The sequence below is a fragment of the Silene latifolia genome, chromosome 1 (assembly GCF_048544455.1).
Source record: "Silene latifolia isolate original U9 population chromosome 1, ASM4854445v1, whole genome shotgun sequence".
Classification (NCBI taxonomy): Eukaryota; Viridiplantae; Streptophyta; class Magnoliopsida; order Caryophyllales; family Caryophyllaceae; genus Silene; species Silene latifolia.
The window spans coordinates 4,747,051-4,767,023 of record NC_133526.1 but is presented as its reverse complement, the minus strand read 5'-3'; the positions used below and the strand labels follow the sequence as shown (position 1 = coordinate 4,767,023).

The following is a 19,973-nucleotide window of genomic DNA, read 5'->3' as shown; positions in this document are numbered from 1 at the left end:
AGACGATTAAGTTTGATAATTTCAATTAATCGGAAGTTATTGACTCGTAAGTCACAAAGTTATGATTTAATCGAACTATGCCGTGCTTCTTGCTTCCCCTATTCCAGTCCCACATTTATTATTAATTTTGTTTAGTGATCATTTTTTTCGTCTAACAATTTGGTCAGTGATAATTTTTTTTCCATTTTGAGTCACAGGGCTACTTTGGTACAATTGCTACTGTGATACTATTGCTGCTAATTGAAATTGTGGGTTTCGTTTCAAAGTTTCCGATTCATCAATTTTGGGATTTAAGGTAACAATAAATTAAATAATTCTCTCTTCGTTGTTTTTTTTTTTTTTTGGTTTGTGATCAATGTCATGTTATACACAAGCCTGCTATTAACCGTCAATGATTTCTTACGGTCTTACCCCACATGAATTCACACCATATAGCAACACATATCGTTCAACGTAAACAACGTCTTCCTTAATTGTCGTATAACCTCCCTTACCCCTTCTTAATTTCATACACCTCATAGAAAGACAGGAAAGAAGAGAAAGGAAGCAATCAGCTATCGAATCATCCAAGTCCTTCATAAAACTATGAAAATAGCTTAAAAAGTATCAAATCACACCATAATCCTAGCTATATTATAAATAAAAGTGATTTAACGTATGCCGGTTCGTATAAGTTTTTGTGATCTTTCATGCTTATAATAGTTGTCAACTCACAATACACAAATTACTTGATTAACCTTCGAGAATATATTGTTTGATTAGGCATAAAAAGCATTCCTAGGACCATATGGACTAGTATAGCATAGAATCCAAACCAATATTGGTTTAATAGCTAAAATCATGCAAGTAATTAAGCTAACCTAACATATTCGTGAACATGGAAACAGAGTTTCTACTATGAATCAGGTTGGTAGGATTCGTGATGACATGTGTACGCAGCCTGATATCAGTGAGAAAATGAGGTCAATCCTGGTAGACTGGTTGATTGAAGTTCAGCAAGTTTGAACTTAGGGGGAAACTCGTATCTTCATGTAAACATCATTGATTGCGTCCTGTCCATGAAGGCGGTATCTAGGAAGGAGCTTCAGTTGGTAGGGATTGCGTCGATGCTTATCGCTTGCAAGTATGAAGAAATTTGGGCACTTGAGGTCAATGATTTTGTTCAGATATCAGAGAATGCTTAAGAGCAAGTGTTGGCGATGGAGAAAGTAATACTTGGGAATTTGGAGTGGTATTTGACAGTTCCTACACCTTACATGTTTCTCACTAGATACGTGAAAGCTTCCGTTTCTTACGTGAAAGCTTCCATTTCTTTTGTAAGTTAACTTTATTTATACCTTGCTTTCTTAATTATTATTTCAATTTTAGCTCAAATATGAATAAATTGTTGACAATAAATAATAGGTAATTATAGAGAAGGAAGATGGTGAGAGGAAAGACTCAAATGAAGAGGATTGAGAATGCAAAAAGCAAAGAAGTAACATTCTCGGTTCGATTTTTTGTGATGCTTGATGTTGATCTTATCATTTTTTCTCCTTGAGGAAAACTTTATGAATTTGCAAGTTGTAGGTACATGTTTTTTCTCCTTAGCTTTATCTTTATGTTTTTTTTGTTGTTTTTCCAATTTTCATGAGAAAAGATGATTCCATAATAATTTTGCCAATAAGACATCAAATTCTGATGAGTTTCGTTTCGTTTCAGATGACCTGCTAGTGTTAAATCACAATTCTATTGTCAGGTTCTAGGATGGAAGAAATATAGTTTTATTTTCTTTTCCTATAAATGTGCTCTTGAATGAGCTATATCTACGATACTTTCTTAGACTAGCTAGTATTGCTTTTTATGTTGTCTTTTTAGGCTTATTAGTTCCACACTTTCACCTATTAGTCCTATAGTGTGCTAATTTGAACTTGGTTGCTAATCTTTTGTTCCGGCAAGATTACTAGAAGTCGTCAATCGGTTGCAAGAGGAGGTACAAAGTTCCCATGTGTGTCTTTGTTCTGCATCTGCTCTTAATTAATTGGCTGATTGGCTCGCCATGTATATGATTGTTGCTCACTTGTTCATTCATTTTTTAGAAGAAAAATGATTCTATTCATTCTCGTGCTCATCTCTCGTACACTATGTATATGTATCTCGCGAGCGAGTCAAAGACAAGTGTGTGGCCAAGTGTCGAACCTTGCTAGTTTATGAAAAACTCTGTTTTTGATCATGTACGACTAGTTGACTATATTAGAGGTTATATGAAGATTTGGAGCAACAAAGATGATAAAGCGTCAGAGCTCTTTTTAAAGTTTCCTAAAACATGAAACTTAGTCTGCAACTTTGCAAGTGTGCACTTAGAAAGAAAGCCATATTCCCGGTTTGATTATTGCTTTATGTTATTCCTGCTTTAGTGTATATATACTGTACTATTCAAATATATTCATATAAACTATATGTTGTATGACATTATAGGTTTCAGATTCGTCAGATGGTGACAATGCGCCGTCATATGTTGATTGAAGCCCCTTTGACATTGCGCCAGTGGCGACATGATTTTTTTTGGACAACTACCAAATGTACCGGTCTAGCTAGTTACGTAGCACTATTTACGATTTTTTTGGACAACTTTATGTTGGATTTTACTATCATCCGGATCCCAATTGATATTTTTTATTTCATCGTACTATAAAGTACTTTTATATTAGTTAAATTGTCAATACTAATGTTTGTGACGGAGACGATATATATGCATCTGACGTATATTTATAAAAGTACGTGGGTACTACTTCATTATATATTGCATTATGTTTTTTCGTGATTTAATAATAGTTAGCTAAGAGTACTACTACTACTTATAGGTCTATTTAATCTCTACGTTTTTATTAGGAAGTCAAATTCCCAAAAATCTAAAAGTCGAAATTATACTGTGACAGTAAGAAGCGTTAATTCAGTTTGAAGCGTCAATATATAAAAAGTTGACGCTTAATTTGCCTCATCAAATGACACATAGAAGCATCAATAGTCACGAAGACGCTTAAAAGTGTCAAATTTGTTGACAAATAAAAGCGTCAATGGTCACCCAAGACGCTTAAAAGCGTCAAATTTGTTGACAAAAAAAAAGCGTCAATAGTCACTGAAGACACTTTAAAGCGTCACATTTGTTGACAAAAAAAGTGTCAATAGTCACTGAAGACACTTTAAAGCGTCACATTTGTCAACAAAAAAAGCGTCAAAAAATAATGACGGCCAAAAAAGTGACGCTTTTTTAAAGCGTCGATAAACAAAAAAATTACGCTTTAAAGCGTCACAAACGCTTAAAAAAGCGTCATTAATGCAAGGGATTTGTAGTAGCACAAACATCCAAATAATCTAATTTTGGGGCATTAATCACAACTTCGATTTTGTAATTGATATCCAATTTCAACGACAAACGCCTTAAATTTTGATGCGAATAGTTCATAATATTGCAACTCGTACCTTTATCCTCCAACTTTAAAGACAAATCTTCGAGTAATGGAGACATCTTGATCAAATTTTCTATGCATTTATGTTGCGAACCGTGAAATTTAAGGCTCAACTTCTTCAAATTGGGAAGATTGATTTGAACATTCATAGGAAATACCCAACCGAACATTTGGTCTAATTCGACCGATACGAACGAGCGTACTTGAAAAAAGTTGCAAGGCAATATAGGCTTGGGATGAGAATAAAAATCCGGCCACGTTAACTTGAGTTGTTGGACATTGGAGCAACAAATTTGATGAAGCCAAGAATAGAGAGTAGTCTGCCAATACGGAATATACCCGTCTAATTCAAGGAAGAAACTATGGATGGAAGGTGACCTAATTTGCTTCGTGATGTTACGAAAAACAATAGAGAAAAAAAAAATTATTAGGAGACACTCCTAATGTACGGTTGTTTATGTAGATGGATGTTCTATTTGTCCAAAGACCACGCCATCGACGAGATAAAGAACCGGTAACAATAGCTAATCGGAGAGGAAGATAGGAAATAATTTCGATAAGAATGTCGTCTGAGAGGGTACTCAGTCGATCTTCTCCTCGATCTCCGCCTCCGCCTTCGGAGTTGCTATTTGTTCTCCGTCTCTTGGCTGCTTTATCTTTGACGGCCATCGATGAGGTTATGGCAGCCTAATTGACTATTAACATTTCAGGGTTATTGATAAGATTAGAAGAGTATAGATTGTAGAGGAGAGGAGAAGGTGAAGTGTGTATTTCATTCAATCAATCCATGGCCTTTTATAAGGCTTACAATGTGAGCATAATCCTAGTAATTAGGGAATACAATAATAATGTGATCGTGATAATATCGTATAATATCGTTGTGATATTATCCGATATTATTCCGATATTATAGCCTATTAGTTTTTCACTTGTGTTCTGTTATACTACGTGTATTCATTTATATAAATACCCCATTAATTTGAATATGGCCCAATCGAAATCATATCCATTTTGTTTTAGCACCCATTTTATGCCCACAACAAGGGTTGGCTCCGATGGTAAAGAGTCCATCTTCTGACCTCTTGAATCTTGAAGTCAGGGGTTTGATTCCCATCAAGTTAAAATATAGACCTGTTGGTATGCGATTTGTAAACAGTCATCAAAGAGGTCGGTGATCTGCCCATGTCCGATGGTAAAGAGTCCATCTTCTGACCTGTTGATGCAATGGCAAAGATCAAATCATGATGACTGACGAGCACTTTCGAAATGCTGATAATTGAGACCCAACTATTTTTATCTTATTAGGAAACAGGAAACATTTTGATGGAAATATACAGCAGAATCTTAAATAAACGACGGAGTAGTACTTAACAAACAAAGATTCAAAACCAAATTAGTATAGCAGAAACTTAAATACTCGGTACATCTTTGCAACATCATCGAAAACAATACATACTTCTATTATACCAAAAAAAACTTATTTTTCTTTATAAATCAAACCTTTCCGGGAAGGATGGAAATAGATAGCTTCGCCATTTGTAGTCGTAATTTTGGGACCATCTTTTCGAGACATCTTGAAAAATCTCCCATTAAATTCAACATCACAACAACTGGAGATCGTTGGCCATCGATAGAGTTTCTTGCACAACTTTAACTCATGTTCTTGATTACTCGAACAATTAGCCGACGGCAGCCAGTCCCAATCTTGATGAAAATCATTTACTCTAAGATTGAAGTGCTCCAAATTGCAAGTGCTTCTTAACAAATGCACTATAAGGCGTGATAATGATTTCGCGGGCTTGCAATAAGTTCTCCAATTATCGATTTCCACATTTATCGACTTTATCCTTCTGAGTGCTCGTCGTGAGGTGCTTACATTGCCAGGATTTCGGTACAATGGCTCTTTATAATTATCGACACCCCAAACTTTCAGGGTCAAAACATCTACTTTAGGACACATCTTTAACAGTGACAACAAAGTATTTAAACTATGGCTCGATTTCATATTAATTGTGAGCCGAGTAACATTGTGTAACACCGTAGATAAGGCATCTACTGCAGAAATATCAATGGTAAGGATCCTTACATTAGAAACCGCCTTATACAATCTAGACAATTTATCTTTATCTGATTGATATTGGTGAAGATCAGTAAATTCAATTTTGGTTTCACGCAGCACAATCGGTTCCTCCTCAAAGGAAAAACACATGGATTTTGGAGCGAAAATAGCCAAGTACTCTAAATTTGGGGCATTAATCACAAATCTACCGCTTTGCAAAGACACGACGATATAGCCAACCCAGCAATTTAACGACAATTTTACAAGTGACGGACAAGCCTTAACTAGTTTTTCAATCCATTGATAATTCAGACCAAAGTGAATGGTTAAGTTCTTCAAATTTGGAAGATTGATGGTATCACAATCCTCAGGGAATCGCCAATCATCATACGAGCCACTTTTGGAACCCAATTCAATCGACACTAGCGACTGCGTTTGAAAAATAACACTTGGTAATGTATATATTTTATACCAACAAGCAGCATCACGCCATGTTACCTTAAGTTGATGGACGTTTCGGTTACAAACGTCGCGAATTACAATATCCATGAGAGGCGCCCAATAGTTGAGATCAAAGGATTTTTTAAAATCGATACTGAAGCTATGGATAAAAGGTGAGGTAATTTGTCTCATGGTTTCATTCAATGTTGTATCGAGATTAAGTAATTTATAAGTCTCGCGGAAGGCGATGTCAATAGAGGTTGTGTTGGACCAGAGACCACGCCATCGACGGGATAAAGTTCCGGTAGCGATGGCTAATTGGAAAGGAAGAAGGGAAATAATTCCGATAAGAATGTCGTCGGGGAGATAGCTCAGCCTGTCGATACTTCGATTACTACTTCTTCTATCGTTCTCGTTCGTCGTCGCCATCTTTGCTAAGTTTTCAAAGGTTTTTAGGGTTTATGTCTTTTAGCTTTTCTCTTTGCAAGAATTTTCTGATTTTGCTTCTATTTTTTTTTTTTCTATGTCAATCTCGGCTAAGTTAAGGATATTTATATATTGATTATAAATAACGTAGTTTCTTAATTGCATGCTCAATTATACGAGCATACAAATTTCCATAAAATTTTCATAAATATTCTTCTCCTTATAAAAATAGAAACTAGAATATTGAGATTTTCCCAAAAATAAACCTCCCCCACTGATGGTATTAATTAGTATAAAGATATTAATTATTTAACATACACAAATATAATATAATATGTTATATTTTGAAAACTATTATAAGATAAATAAACTAAGCTAGATTTCCAAAAAAAATATAATATTTTATACTTATTTCGATTTGATTTAATGCATATATGTATTATTTTTATAGAAACATATAAGCCCCTAAAATTGAATGTCAAAATAGTAAAAGTAATTCTGTTAGTAGAGAAAAGAATTGTAATAACACTGAGTAGGTGTTGTTTGGCCTTGCTTCTCTAAAATAGCTTTTCTTTTTTAAAAGGAGTTTATTTATAAGTTACTTTTTGGAAAATTTGTGGTTGTTTGGCCATACTTTTGTAAAAACTCTTTCTTATAAAAATTACATGTTTGGCCTAACTACTTCCATCTAGCTTTTTTGCTTTATTTATTAATCATGCTGTTTATATATAGTTATTCCCTCCGTCTCATTCATTTATTTACCTTTTATATTCTTTATCAGATATTTTAATTAATAGTAAATAAATTATCGGGACAGAGAGAGTATAAGATTAACGATAAATAAATTATTGGGACGGACGGAGTATAAGATCATAGAACTAAGATTGTAGCAGTAAAAAATAGTTGGAGTAGACGATTAATTACATGTTACTTTATTGGGTACATGTGAGAGAAGCAAAGAATTGAGAGAAGAGAGAAAATGGAGCACACTATAATACAACATATGGGATAATGGTAAACCTGGCAAAAGTAACCCGACCCGATTGACCCGAACCGAAAAGACTGTCCCGAGACCCGAAGTGACCCGAACTACATCACCCGAATATGACCCGAAAACCTGAATTGACCCGACCCGAACATGACCCGACTTTTCTTGACCCTAACTGACCCGACCAGAAAATGACCCGATCCGAAACCACCAAACCCGAAAATGACCCGACAAAATATAACTCTAATTGAACCGAAAAGACTTAAAATGACTATTTCTTTATTATTCATTGACCCGAAACAACCCGACCCGCTTGACCCGAAACAGACCCAAAACCCGAAATAACCTGTCCCGACCCGAATTATCCCGAATTCAGTGAGAGACCCGATCTGATCTGACCCGAATTGGCCCAACCCGAACCAGACCCGTTGACCCGTTTTGCCAGGTCTAGATTATGGCTTGTTGGAGGCAAAAAAAAAATGCGCAAGATAATTAGAGGTTTAGCATTTTTTGAAAAGTAGAATGAGAAGTAGAAAATATCTATTTCTACTTTTTGGAGTCAATAATCACTTTTTAACTTTTTAAAAGTGGTTTTGCATATCCCTATTTTATAGTGTTTGGTCTAGCTATTGCTTTTTAAGTTAGAAAATCATTTTTAAAGCTTGGCCAAACAACACCGTAATATGATAGCAATCACTCATTTGAATAGTCAAAATAACAATATTAGCGGCGAGGGGAGTAGTGAAGTAATAGAAGTAACAACGGGAGTAGTAAAATTATCAATATTAGCTAACCAATTGATTTAAGTAAAATATTAATAGCGAGAGTAAATTTGTCTTATAATTTATTTCATCGTACTTTTAAGATGTCATAGAAATATACAGTATATTAATGATAAATTTATGAGTTATGCAACTTTAAAGTAATTTTTTTTATTTAATTGAAAATAAAATTTAATGCTAAATAGAGTTATTTCTAGCAATCTTGTTATTAATATTTTACTTAAATAAATTGGTTATAAGGTATCATTATCTTGTAGCTTATAAGGTATCATGAGTTCTTGTGTTATTTGCAAAATGCAAACCTATCCACTCAAGTCTCTAATCTTTAGTAGTGAGCCATATTTTATTGTAGCTTGATTTGTCATGTAGTTATTTCTAGCAATCTTGCTTATAAGGTATCATTATCTTGTAGCTTGAATAGGCCCACTTTATAAAACCAACCAATAAAAAGCAAGCACCTTGTAATCAAGCATGTAACTTGGTAGAGCGGGTGTAGCTTTCTAGCAGGTTGTATTTTTTCGACTCCAATGGTAAGCAACCTGCCTAAAAACTTTAATAAATTGCAAATCGGTCCTTTCATATAACCATTGAAGATGCTCATTGTTTCAATTTATTTGCAAACAAGCAGGCAGCAGCACATCATATCTGCTGGAAAGATGGACTACTTATGGTCTACGGACGGGTGGGATATAGGAGTACACATTTTCATCGATGAGTGGAACATATTATGAGCATTTTTTACGATTAACACAACGAAAATATTTCAACATCGTCGAAAAACATGCTCATCTGAGTGGAACATATTATGAGCATGTTAATATTCCTAATACATGTTTTACCGATGAGTAATTAACAATCAAAGATTTCAAACCAAATTAGTATAGTCACATACTAATATGCATCATAAAACAAATTAAATACCTGTAGATTTTACTGAATACAGAGTATATCAGGGTCACTGTTTTTGTAAAATTAAATCCTTCTGGGACCATCTTTTCGAGACATCTTAATAAAACTCCCTTTAAATTCAACATCGCAATTGGAGATCGTTGGACACCAATACAGTTTCTTGCACAACTTTATCTCGTCTTTTTCATCAAGCAACAAATTACCCGGTGGTGACCAATCTTGAAGAAAATAATTTACTCTAAGATTCAATTGCTCCAAATCGCAAGCGCTTCTTAACAAATCCATTATAAGGCGTGAGAAAGATTCCGCATACCTGTAATAACTTCTCCTGTTATCGATTTCCACGTTTATCGACTTTATCTTTCTGATTGCTTGCTGTGAGCTGGTGCTTATATCGCCAGGCTTTTGGTATAACGGCTGCTTCTTATCATTATTATCATCAACACCGCAAAATTTAAGGTTCAAAACGTCTAATACCGGACACATGTCTAACACGGACAACAGAGTATTTAAACAGAGGCGCAGTTTCATATTAAAAGTGAGCCGAGTAACATAGCGAAACACCGGAGTAGATAAGGTATCTACTGTAGAAATATCAAGGGTAAGGATCCTTACTTTAGAAATCGCCTCGTAAAATTTAGTCAACTTTTCTTTATCTGCTTGACCTTCGAAGAGATCAGTAAATTCGATTTTCGTTTCACGCAGCACAATTGGTTCCTCCTCAAAAGAAAAGGTCAATGATTTCGGAGCAGAAATAGCCAAGTATTCTAAATTTCGGGCATTAATCACGATTTTGTAGCTTTCCAAAGACGTATAAAATTTTCTTTCAAAGCAATTTAAAGACAATTTCTCGAGTGATGGACAAAACTTAATTAGTTTTTCAATCCATTTTAAGGTTTTGAACTCCAAAGCAAAGTAAATGGTTAAAATCTTCAAATTTGGAAGATTGATGGCATCACAATCATAAGGGAATTGCCAATCGCGATAATAATAGTAATAAGCGCGGCCTTTGGAGCCCAATTCCATCGACACTAGCGACTGAGTTTGGAAAATAACACTTGGTAATGTATACATAGACCTAGTTTCAGGATTACACCATGTTACCTTAAGTTGATGGACGTTCCGGTTACAAACGTCGCGAATTATAATATCCATGCAAGGCGCCCAAAAGTCCAGATTAAAGGATCCAACAAAATCGATACTGAAGCTATGGATAAAAGGTGAGGTAATTTGTCTTATGGTATTATTCAATGGATTAAGTACTAATAATTTATAAGTGTCGGTGTCATGGACGGTGATGTCGATACAGGTAGTGTTGGACCAGAGACCACGCCATCGACGGGATAAAGTCCCGGTAGTGATGGCTAATTGGAGAGGAAGAAGGGAAATAATTCCGATAAGAATGTCGTCGGGGAGAGAACTCAACCTGTCGACTCTTCGATTTCTCCTTCTATTATTCCTGTTCGTCCTTTCCATCTTTGCTAAGGCTTCAAGGGTTTTTAGGGTTTATGTCTTTTAGCTTTTCTCTTCGCAAGGAATTTGTGATTTTATTTTATTTTTTAAATCAAATTCGACTATAGTAAATATAGGCTTTACCACAATTTAGGGCTTGCTTGGATTGAGGGTAATAGGAGGGGAATGAATAGGGGAGTAATATGTGTAGACACCGAAATTTTATATTTTGGTATCTATTTATTTGAATAAAATCTTTAGTATTTAGAGATAATTATCAATAAATATTGTGATAATATCATAGATATTTTAGAAATCTTTATCTTTCCCTCTAAGCAGCTACAACTATAAATACAACCCCGTTTTTAGGTAAAGAAGGAGAGCAGATGGATTAAGTCAAACGACCCCGTCTTCCTACTACCAAATTGTAGGTAGGATGGAATAAGTCACAAAACGACTCCATCATCTCCCTACGAGAATAAGTCGATTAGACCCTCGTAGTAGTATCAAAACCCTAAATCCCTTAGAGATGGAATTAAGAGAGTTACGGAAATTGTAACCCTCCATCTTTCAGTTATAAAATAAAAATCTTGTTTCCATATTGTTTTTTTGTTCCTCCTTATTTATTATTGCAGGTTCAAATTTTTATGGTTTACAATATGTGAGGTGTATTTCTCATGTTTGGTATGCGGATAATTATTCACCTCCTGGAATTATTACCCTTGTGAAGGGTTAATACATTACCCGTCCTCCCCCCTCGGTAATGATTAAGGGAGTAAAAGATCTACTCAGTAATCATTACTCTTATGCCAAACATATCACCAAGGAACTCATTACCCCACTAATTAATTTCCCCAGTAATTATCGCCCAATAAAACTTACCCCCTTAATAATTCCATGGGTTCCAGGCAAACCCAGTATATATGACATAAATTAAACAATATGTATATTATATTTGTTATAAGAAAACAGGTTTATGTGGGTACAAGTTTTCATAATTAACAATCATAGCTAGCTATTTTATCATATATTGTAACCATTTTTAATTGATATAGGAAAAAAACGAAGTTGCTTCATACATAATACTCCAATACTATAATTTTTTTTTGGTGTATACCATCCGACTACATAAATACCATACTAACGCCCAATAATAAATGCAAAAATATAGTTTTTTCTAGTCGTTCTAGAGGATTGAAAATATGGAATAAAAACCGAGTTGATTCGCAACAACGCCTCTCTTTATTATGGTGACATTGACGTTATATTTCTAACTTATAAATAAATGATTTTAGGGGCCGTTTGGTTCGCTGCTCAGGAATAGAATGAGAAACCATATAATTATGGGGTTCTAGTTCCATACCTTTCAAACTGGTTTGGTTCATTGGAAATAAAGTAAAGGGGTTGGAATTGAGTTAGAATCCATTCAGTAAGTGGATTATACATCTGATGTATTACCAGAGGCATAGCTACCTAGTAGCATGGGGTAGCAGCCGCTACCCCAAATCCCGAAAATTTGACTAAGAAGACGAAATTTTGCTACTCCATATATCGCTGATATATGTCAAAGGATAAAAAAATAATATGTTTCTAAGGTAGCATCAGAATGTACATGGTCTAGTGGTAAAGTATAAGTACATCTCTCACGAAAGTCGGGTTCGACTCCTACAATAATCAATTTTTTACACTAATATCTCTCCTAATATCCCATTCTATAATTCTGAACTCTATTTCCCTCGAATGCTCGTTTATACTCCCTCCTATTCACCATTTTCTTCCCTATTTCCTTATTCGGATTATTCGGGTTTTTTTCCCTATTTCCTTTTTGGGGTTGATTTGTGTGGTCTAAATTAAATTACATGTGGGTAGTGTGTTTTATGTGGTCCAAAATCGATTTCTTATTCCTTATGCAAAAAGGAAAAGGGAAGAATATAGTGAATAGAAGGGAGTAATTTTTTTGTATAGTCTTTATATTGTAATATTATTATTATTTCAAATTATATTTTATTTAGATATTTATATAAGTATGTTATAATATAATAATTTTTAATATTTTATAATTTTATTTATTGTTCAAAAATATTTATATTTAGTTAGATTTAAAAGGTGAGAAAGTGAAAATATATAATGATAAAACGAGCTCGATTCGAGTTCGAGCCGAGCTCGAGCTTTTCCCGAGCCGAGTTCGAGCTTCAATTTTTTAGGCTCGACTAGCTTGAGCCAAAAAAAAATGCTTAATGAAAGGTCTTAACTACCTAGGATTTGACTCAACAACCGTCATCCCCGTCAACAACCACGTCAATTATCGCGAAAACATTTTTTTTCGTATTTACAAATTGAAAGTGTAGTTCTTATTGACAACAAAAAAACAAATTGTTTATAAAATAAATTTTATGTTGTTATTGTGCTCACGGCTTCACGCTACTTTCGCTACCCCAAATTTTCAATCCTGGCTTCGCCCCTGTGTATTACTACCAATCCATAGTTTCTGAGCATTATAATAAAATTTTTGAGTTTTGTTTTAAAAAATTCGAGTTTTATTATAAATTTTTTGAGTTTATTTACTTAAACATTAAGCTCTACAAAATTGCAATAATACTCAAAAACATTACATATAAGTTTAGTAAAATTTGAGTTTTGACGGAAAACAAATAAAATCTAACTTATAAATTTTAATAAGCTCAAAAAAACATAGAAATACTCAAAAACAAATAAAGTTTATGGAAATAAGCTCAAAAATATGAGATTACAACTTACAAGGGATTGGAATGGAGTTAGAATCAATTGGGTATCTAACTCCATTCCAAAATAATCCAGCCAAATATTAGAATAATGGATCAATCCATTCAAATCTATTCCAATGATGCCAACCACACCCCCCTCCCATTTGTGTTATATTTGTACCTTTGTGTGACGATAAAAAGGGATTAAGTACGTTATGATGGGATCCGGTTTATAAAAAACAAAACAAAAAAAAGAGGCGATAAATTTATAAAATTTTACGCTTCATCAATGAACTTTTGAAAAAAACGAAGTTGCTTCATACATAATACTACGATACTGTTTTTTTTTTTTTTTGGTGTATACCATCCGACTACATAAATACTTAGTACCATACTAACGCCCAATAATAAAAGCAAAAAGATAGTTTTTTTTCTTGTCATTCTAGAGGATTGAAAATATGCCTTGGCAAACGACTAAAAGGGATAACTTCACCATCTGAACTAGTTACTTTGGGGCCGGATTTTCAAGACATCCTGAAAAATCTCCCGACGAATTCAACCTCACACCCTAACGAAGTCGTAGGACAATGGAAGAGTAGATTGCAAAACATCAATTCTGTTTTTTGTTTACGCTCTACACTTACTGATTCGAAATCTTCCAATTCTTCGGAACCTCTTGCATCGAACTTGAAATGCTCTAAATATGTGGCCTCACTTAACAAGTATCTTATTAACTGTAAAAAAGATTTCACAGGCTTACAATAAGCGTACCAGTGAGTTTCGAGCACTATCGTCTTAAGTCCTTGTGGTAGTGTGCTTACATTGGAAGGTTTCGGGAGGATCCACTTCGCGTTATTCTTCCCAAAATCCGAAAATTTAAGGGTCAAAGCGTCTAATTTTGGACATAATTCTTGGAAAGACGACAACGCAATCTTCGTGTCAACATCGTTACACAGTTTCGTGTCGAGTGTAAGGCTGGTAGCCTTTCGAAGCAAGGTAGTAGGAAAATTATCTAGTGCAAAAACATGGAGCGACAGTACCCGAGCATTAGACATAACCTTGTAAAATTCTGCCATTAACTCGTAATCTACCTTCGCTGGAGGTTCAACACCGGTTAATTCGATGTTTGCTTCACGTAAAATAATCGGTACCTTTCCAAAGGTACAAATCGTTGATTTTGGAGCTCGAACAGACAATAACTCTATCTTTGGGGCATTAATATGAAATTTAAGGTATTCGCTTTTTTCCAAGTTTATAAACAAACCGTCTTAAATTTCGATTGCTACACTCAATATTAGAAGTATAATTTCCAAATTGTATCGGCCAACAAAAACAGTTATGATCCTCGTAGTTTAAAGATACTTCTTCGAGTGATGGACAAGCCTTGGTTAGTTTCTCGAACCAATTGCAATTTAAAGGACAAAGATAAAGAGTTAAGTTCTTCAGCTTGGGAAGATTGATCGATTCAGGCAACTGCCAACCAACCGTTGAGCAAAACTCAACCGATACCAACGACTGCGTTTGAAAAACTACACTCGGAAAATTAACGATATGTATACCATCATAATTAACACGGAATGTTACCTTGAGTTCACGGACATTCAGCTCACAAATTTGTTTGAGTTTCGAATCAATGGAAGGCAGATATAACGAATGGTTATTTACGCCAACTAACTCGAAACTAAAACTACGAAGGACAGGGGAGGTAAAGTAAGTCATGATATCATCAAAAGCGATAAAGAATTCAAGTAAGCAGTCGTAATTACGGTTGCTTAATTGAATTGTAGTACGGTTAGTCCAGAGACCAAGCCATCGACGAGATAAAGACTCGGTGGCGATGGCTTGAGGGAGAGGAAGGTAGGCGATAATTCCGATAAGAATGTCGTCGGGAAGGGAGCTTAGCCTGTCTTGTTTTTGTTTGGCGTCTGCCTTCTTTTTAGTCCTCTGCCTCCTCTGCTCTGCTCTGTTTTTGGCAGCCATTATTAGGGTTTAACAAGATTTTAGGGGTTTAAGTTTTCATTTGGTATTTATACGTTTGTAGACTTTGTACTATGAGTTACGATGTTGGGTTTAGTTTCACTTGGATATGGACCAAAGATTTGTATGCCTAAAACTCAGAATCCTGATTCTTGACCAAGCTAATTAAACTCCGAACCCGAACCCGTTTAAAAAACTCGATTTTATGGCTAAATTTAATTTAATTTAGTAAATAAGGTAAATTTTGTGCATTAAAATATAGGGTGATTCAGGTAAGGACGTGTATTAAAATCTACTGAAAAAGTTGCGTTTTGAGATTGGGTGAATATATGGCATAATTACAAAAAAGATGGCAATAGGGCGTCACCGGGTGGCACATTATTTTAGTGCCATAATGAAAAAAATCAATAAATTGTAAAATAACAAATCTGCGATATATTTCGCGGTTAAATATAAAAGGGTAGAAAAGTAATTTGTGTAGTTGTCTTCTTCCTTATATCCTTCTGTGCTAATCCACTAATCCCATCATGCCGCAAAGATCCAAATACATACAAGTCTAATGAATTATGTGACACTTAGCTTATTGTCTTGTACAGTTGTACCATGCTTAATCATCCGGGTCCTTTGCCAAAATGACCATTCTAGTAAAACTAATTATCAAAATAATCATTTTCTAAAATTATTTACCAATTTAACCAAACTATCATGAATGCTTTCAAAAATATTCTATCATTAATCTTCTTTTAACCTTAGCAATCTTGATAAATAATACTAAGCATAAATCTTGTTGCAAATTCAAGAACTTAGAGTTCTCAATATAATCTCATACATGGAGAATGACATGTATACGAGCATGGGAGCATGGGAGCAATTTTTGCAACCATAAAAATTTGGGATTAACTATGTTGATCTTCCAAAGTCTGTGCCACAACTTTTAAAAGTCATTTGGCTTGTTGCTTTAGTGTTGTGATCAATCGATTCATAAATTAGCAATCATAAATTAGCAATCTTATTACTGATTTACGAATAAATGTTTGGTACTGAAACAAACCCATAGAATAAGGGGGCTCAACAGCTGAACCATGTCCGCAAGATTAGCAATGAAGATATTAATGGAGAGGTAGGAGGAGATTGATTATTTTCTAGGAGACAAGAACACCGAAAACATCAGCAAAAATCATTCTAATTATCAACCAAAGTTGTCGTCGAGCAATCGTGGAAGCTAAAAAAAATGTTTTTTCATATTTTAAATTTTGGTCATTAGGAAACCAGTTTAGCGAAATTGGTTATTTTGGAAAATAATTTTAGAAGATGGTTATTTTGGTAAATTAGTTTTTACGAAATGGTTATTTTGGCAAAAGATCCTAACCATCCTTATCATTTTTAAATTTATGCCATGATTAGCATGGACTAACTAGTTATCTTACACAATAAGATCGAATTGGCATACGGTATTTTACACAAAGATTTTGTCTGCACAAATTGGCGATTGCACTTGCAATGCAATTAATGACAAACTAATGGTGAAAGCGATTTTTTTTCTAGTTTACGATTTTAATTTCATTGATTCGGGCAACCAATTATAATATTCCAAAGATACCCTTATAAGAAAATTTAATTTGAAGTTTCAAATGGATGGGAGGGAATTGAAACTCACGTGTAAATTATAAATATATCCCCGATGGCGCCGAAATTGGATACCACCCATTGGCGCCATCTCATTTTCCTTACAAAAAAAGGAAAATACAATAGCATTTTTCAACACAACCTAGGAAAAAGAAACAATAATGTATACTTTTCACAGTACATTTTCCAACTATTGTACTTATATAGGCTCAAGTTGAGCTTGAGCACGTCTCAGGCCGGGATTATATTTGCAAGCTTAATAATAAGCTCAATTTTTCATAGTTGGTGAGCTCGAGCTTGAATTATGCTTCCTGAGCACAAGGCAAGCAACACTGCAGTGTAATAAACTTTGTAAATTGAGTAAAAATAGTAAATGACCTCGACAAATCCTGAAAATTGGTGAAAAATTATCTAAAAGAGTAAACTAAATATGTGCCAAAAATCAAGACTTTTCAAACACTCTTTAAGTATTTTAATCTAAATTAGTAGTCATATGCCTCATAGGACAAACTGCGTAGATTTTGGGAATATCGTCATAAGTAATAGATACTTCTGCTAAGATACGTACCATATGATCGATGATCGCTAACTGGAAAAGTAATTATTATTTCTAAGTGAAATATTTCAATGGTGAAGGACGGAAATTGATAACTTGGCCGTTTGGAATCCAAGCTTTAGGACCATCTTTTCGGGACATCTTGAGATATCTACCTTTAAACTCAACATCGCAACCCTTGGAGATCATTGGACACCGATAGAGTAGCTTGCATAACATCAACTCGCGTACTTCTTTACGCTCCACATCGCCCGCCAGCCAATGTTGACAACCTTGTACACTAAGATTGAAGTGCTCCAAATTCGGGATGAATTTCAACAAGTACGCGACTAGGTCTAAGAAACATTTTGCAGGCTTGCAACAATTGTAGATCTCGATCTGAATCCTTTTGAGTGATCGCGGTAAGTTGCTTACATTAACAGGCAGTGGACATAACGACTGCTCGTTGTCTTTACCGATATCCATAACATTCAAGGTCAAAACGTCTAGTAAAGGACACATCTCTAATATTGATGACATAGTCTTTAAAGTATAGGATACATTCATATCAAGCGTGAGTCGAGTTGCATTGCGAAACACCCTAGGCAAGTTGTCTATTTTAGAAACATTAAGGGTAAGGAACGTAACATTAGAAATCGCCTCATAAAATTTCGACATTAATCCGTTTTCTTCATCAGTAAATTTGATTTTCGCCTCACGAAGCATAATTGGTTCCTCCTCGAAGAAAAAGGTCGCAGATTTTGGGGCTGAAATATCCAAGTATTCCAACTTTGGAGCTTTAATTGAAACCGAATTAATTTCCATGAAATCGAACTTGATAAGCAACCATCTTAAATTTTTATTCGAACATTTCAAGCTTTGCAAAGGCCCCGAGTCGATCTCGCAAGTTAAAGACAATTCTTCAAGTGATGGACAAGCGTTAAGTAGTTTTTCGATCCATTGTAACCGCGTAGCAGCAAACGTAAGGATTAACTTCTTCAAATTTGGAAGATGGATAGTTTCACTACAATCATCAGGGAACTCCCAACAACGATCATAAGTCGAGCCCAATTCGAGCGACACTAGCGACCGAGTTTGGAAAATAACACTTGGTACTATAGACATATCGCTACGAGTATAAGGACACATTACCTTAAGTTCATGGATGTTCCGGTCACAAATTTCGCGAATTAAAGTATCCATGGAAGGCACCAAAATGTAAAAGAGTTTGTCGAATTCAAGACGGAATCTATCGATGAAAGGTGAGGTAATTTGCTTGATGATTTCCTTGAATGCAGTATCAACTTTAAGCAAATTTATGGTATCGAGTTTATATAACTTATCAATATCATCGGGAGTGATGTCGATAGAGGTTGTGTTAGTCCAGAGACCACGCCATCGACGGGATAAAGACCCGGTAACGATGGCTAATCGGAGAGGAAGGTGGGAAATAATTCCGATAAGAATGTCGTTAGGGAGAGAGCTCAGCCTGTCTACGCTTCGATTTCTTCCTTCACTATTATTGTTCGTCCATGAACTTCTTATCAATTTTGCAGTTTCACGTTCTTCGGCCATTGGTAATGCTTCAAGAATACGTTCAAGGGGTTTTAGGGTTCAAATTTTTCATCTTTATTTTTTAATAACTTTAGGGTTTATGTTAGATCGCACATGGGCCTAGGCCGAACCCGTCAAGGAGGGGAGAATGCCCGTTCTATATATCCAAGGAGGGTCCATCTCAAAACCAATTGTCAATGGGTAGAGTAACCCTAAAAGCAGAGTTCAATTATCCCCTATTTACTAAACGAATAGGTGAACTCACAAATTTTCCCTCCAAAAAGCATCTTTTTAAATAAGGAATCTATTGATAATTTAATTGTATTCACTAAATAAGGAAATTAATAATTATAATGTATTTCATAATAAAAAAAAATTCATTAAAATTAATATTTTTATCAAATTATATAATTTTCACTAAACACTAAACTATTATATTTTAATTAAAATATAAATAATATAAGACTATAAACTATTGAATTTTTTATTGATATTATTATTTGATAATGAGTTGACTCATACTATTTATACTATGTATAAACAAACTATAACACTTTCATAAAAAAAAAAAAAAAAAGTTGAGAGAAATTATAAATTGGAATCATTAGCGTTATGGTATAAAAAAATACTTTAAAAAATATACTCCCTCCTATTCAGAATAACGGTATCATTTGTCATTTCCATCTATTCACATAACTGTCCCATTTGCCATTGATGGGGCATATTCTGCACCGCTGACCAAGTCAACATATTGAGCAAGGTCAAGGGTATCCACAGCAAAGTCAACGACTTAGACAGTCTAACCGATGCAACCCGTCGGCTGTCACTGGGTCTCACGGCAACCCCAAACGGGGGCACATATCCGCGTACTCATATCCAAGATCCCTCGGCCGGCCTGCCATAGGCCCATCGGCCGAGGGTAGAACGGTCTTTCCACCTGCTAGCCACTTGGCCACTTGGCCACTACGTGACAAAAGGTGAAAGTCTATAAATACTCCTCAACCTTCATTGAGGAAAGGATCCACAATTTAACCTAATAATCACTATTCATC

At 34.9% G+C, this 19,973-nt stretch overlaps 3 protein-coding genes across 3 annotated transcripts; all 3 read right to left on the bottom strand.

Moving 5' to 3' along the window:
• Positions 1 to 4,926: 4,926 nt before the first annotated feature.
• Positions 4,927 to 6,378, bottom strand: LOC141626322 (FBD-associated F-box protein At2g26860-like). Its single transcript, XM_074440218.1, has one exon. It carries the CDS (start codon positions 6,376 to 6,378, stop codon positions 4,927 to 4,929), a length of 1,452 nt encoding a protein of 483 aa, XP_074296319.1.
• Positions 6,379 to 13,067: 6,689 nt separating this feature from the next.
• LOC141626218 (putative F-box/LRR-repeat protein At5g02700) lies at positions 13,068 to 15,209 on the bottom strand. Its single transcript, XM_074440169.1, has 4 exons — positions 14,814 to 15,209; positions 14,051 to 14,380; positions 13,874 to 13,963; positions 13,068 to 13,085 (listed from the first exon to the last, which is right to left on the bottom strand). The coding sequence occupies exons 1-4, from the start codon at positions 15,207 to 15,209 to the stop codon at positions 13,068 to 13,070; spliced, it is 834 nt and encodes a 277-aa protein (XP_074296270.1).
• Positions 15,210 to 17,442: 2,233 nt separating this feature from the next.
• LOC141626057 (F-box/FBD/LRR-repeat protein At5g22700-like) lies at positions 17,443 to 18,942 on the bottom strand. The gene has a single exon (XM_074440150.1). The coding sequence runs from the start codon at positions 18,940 to 18,942 to the stop codon at positions 17,443 to 17,445; it is 1,500 nt and encodes a 499-aa protein (XP_074296251.1).
• Positions 18,943 to 19,973: the final 1,031 nt, after the last annotated feature.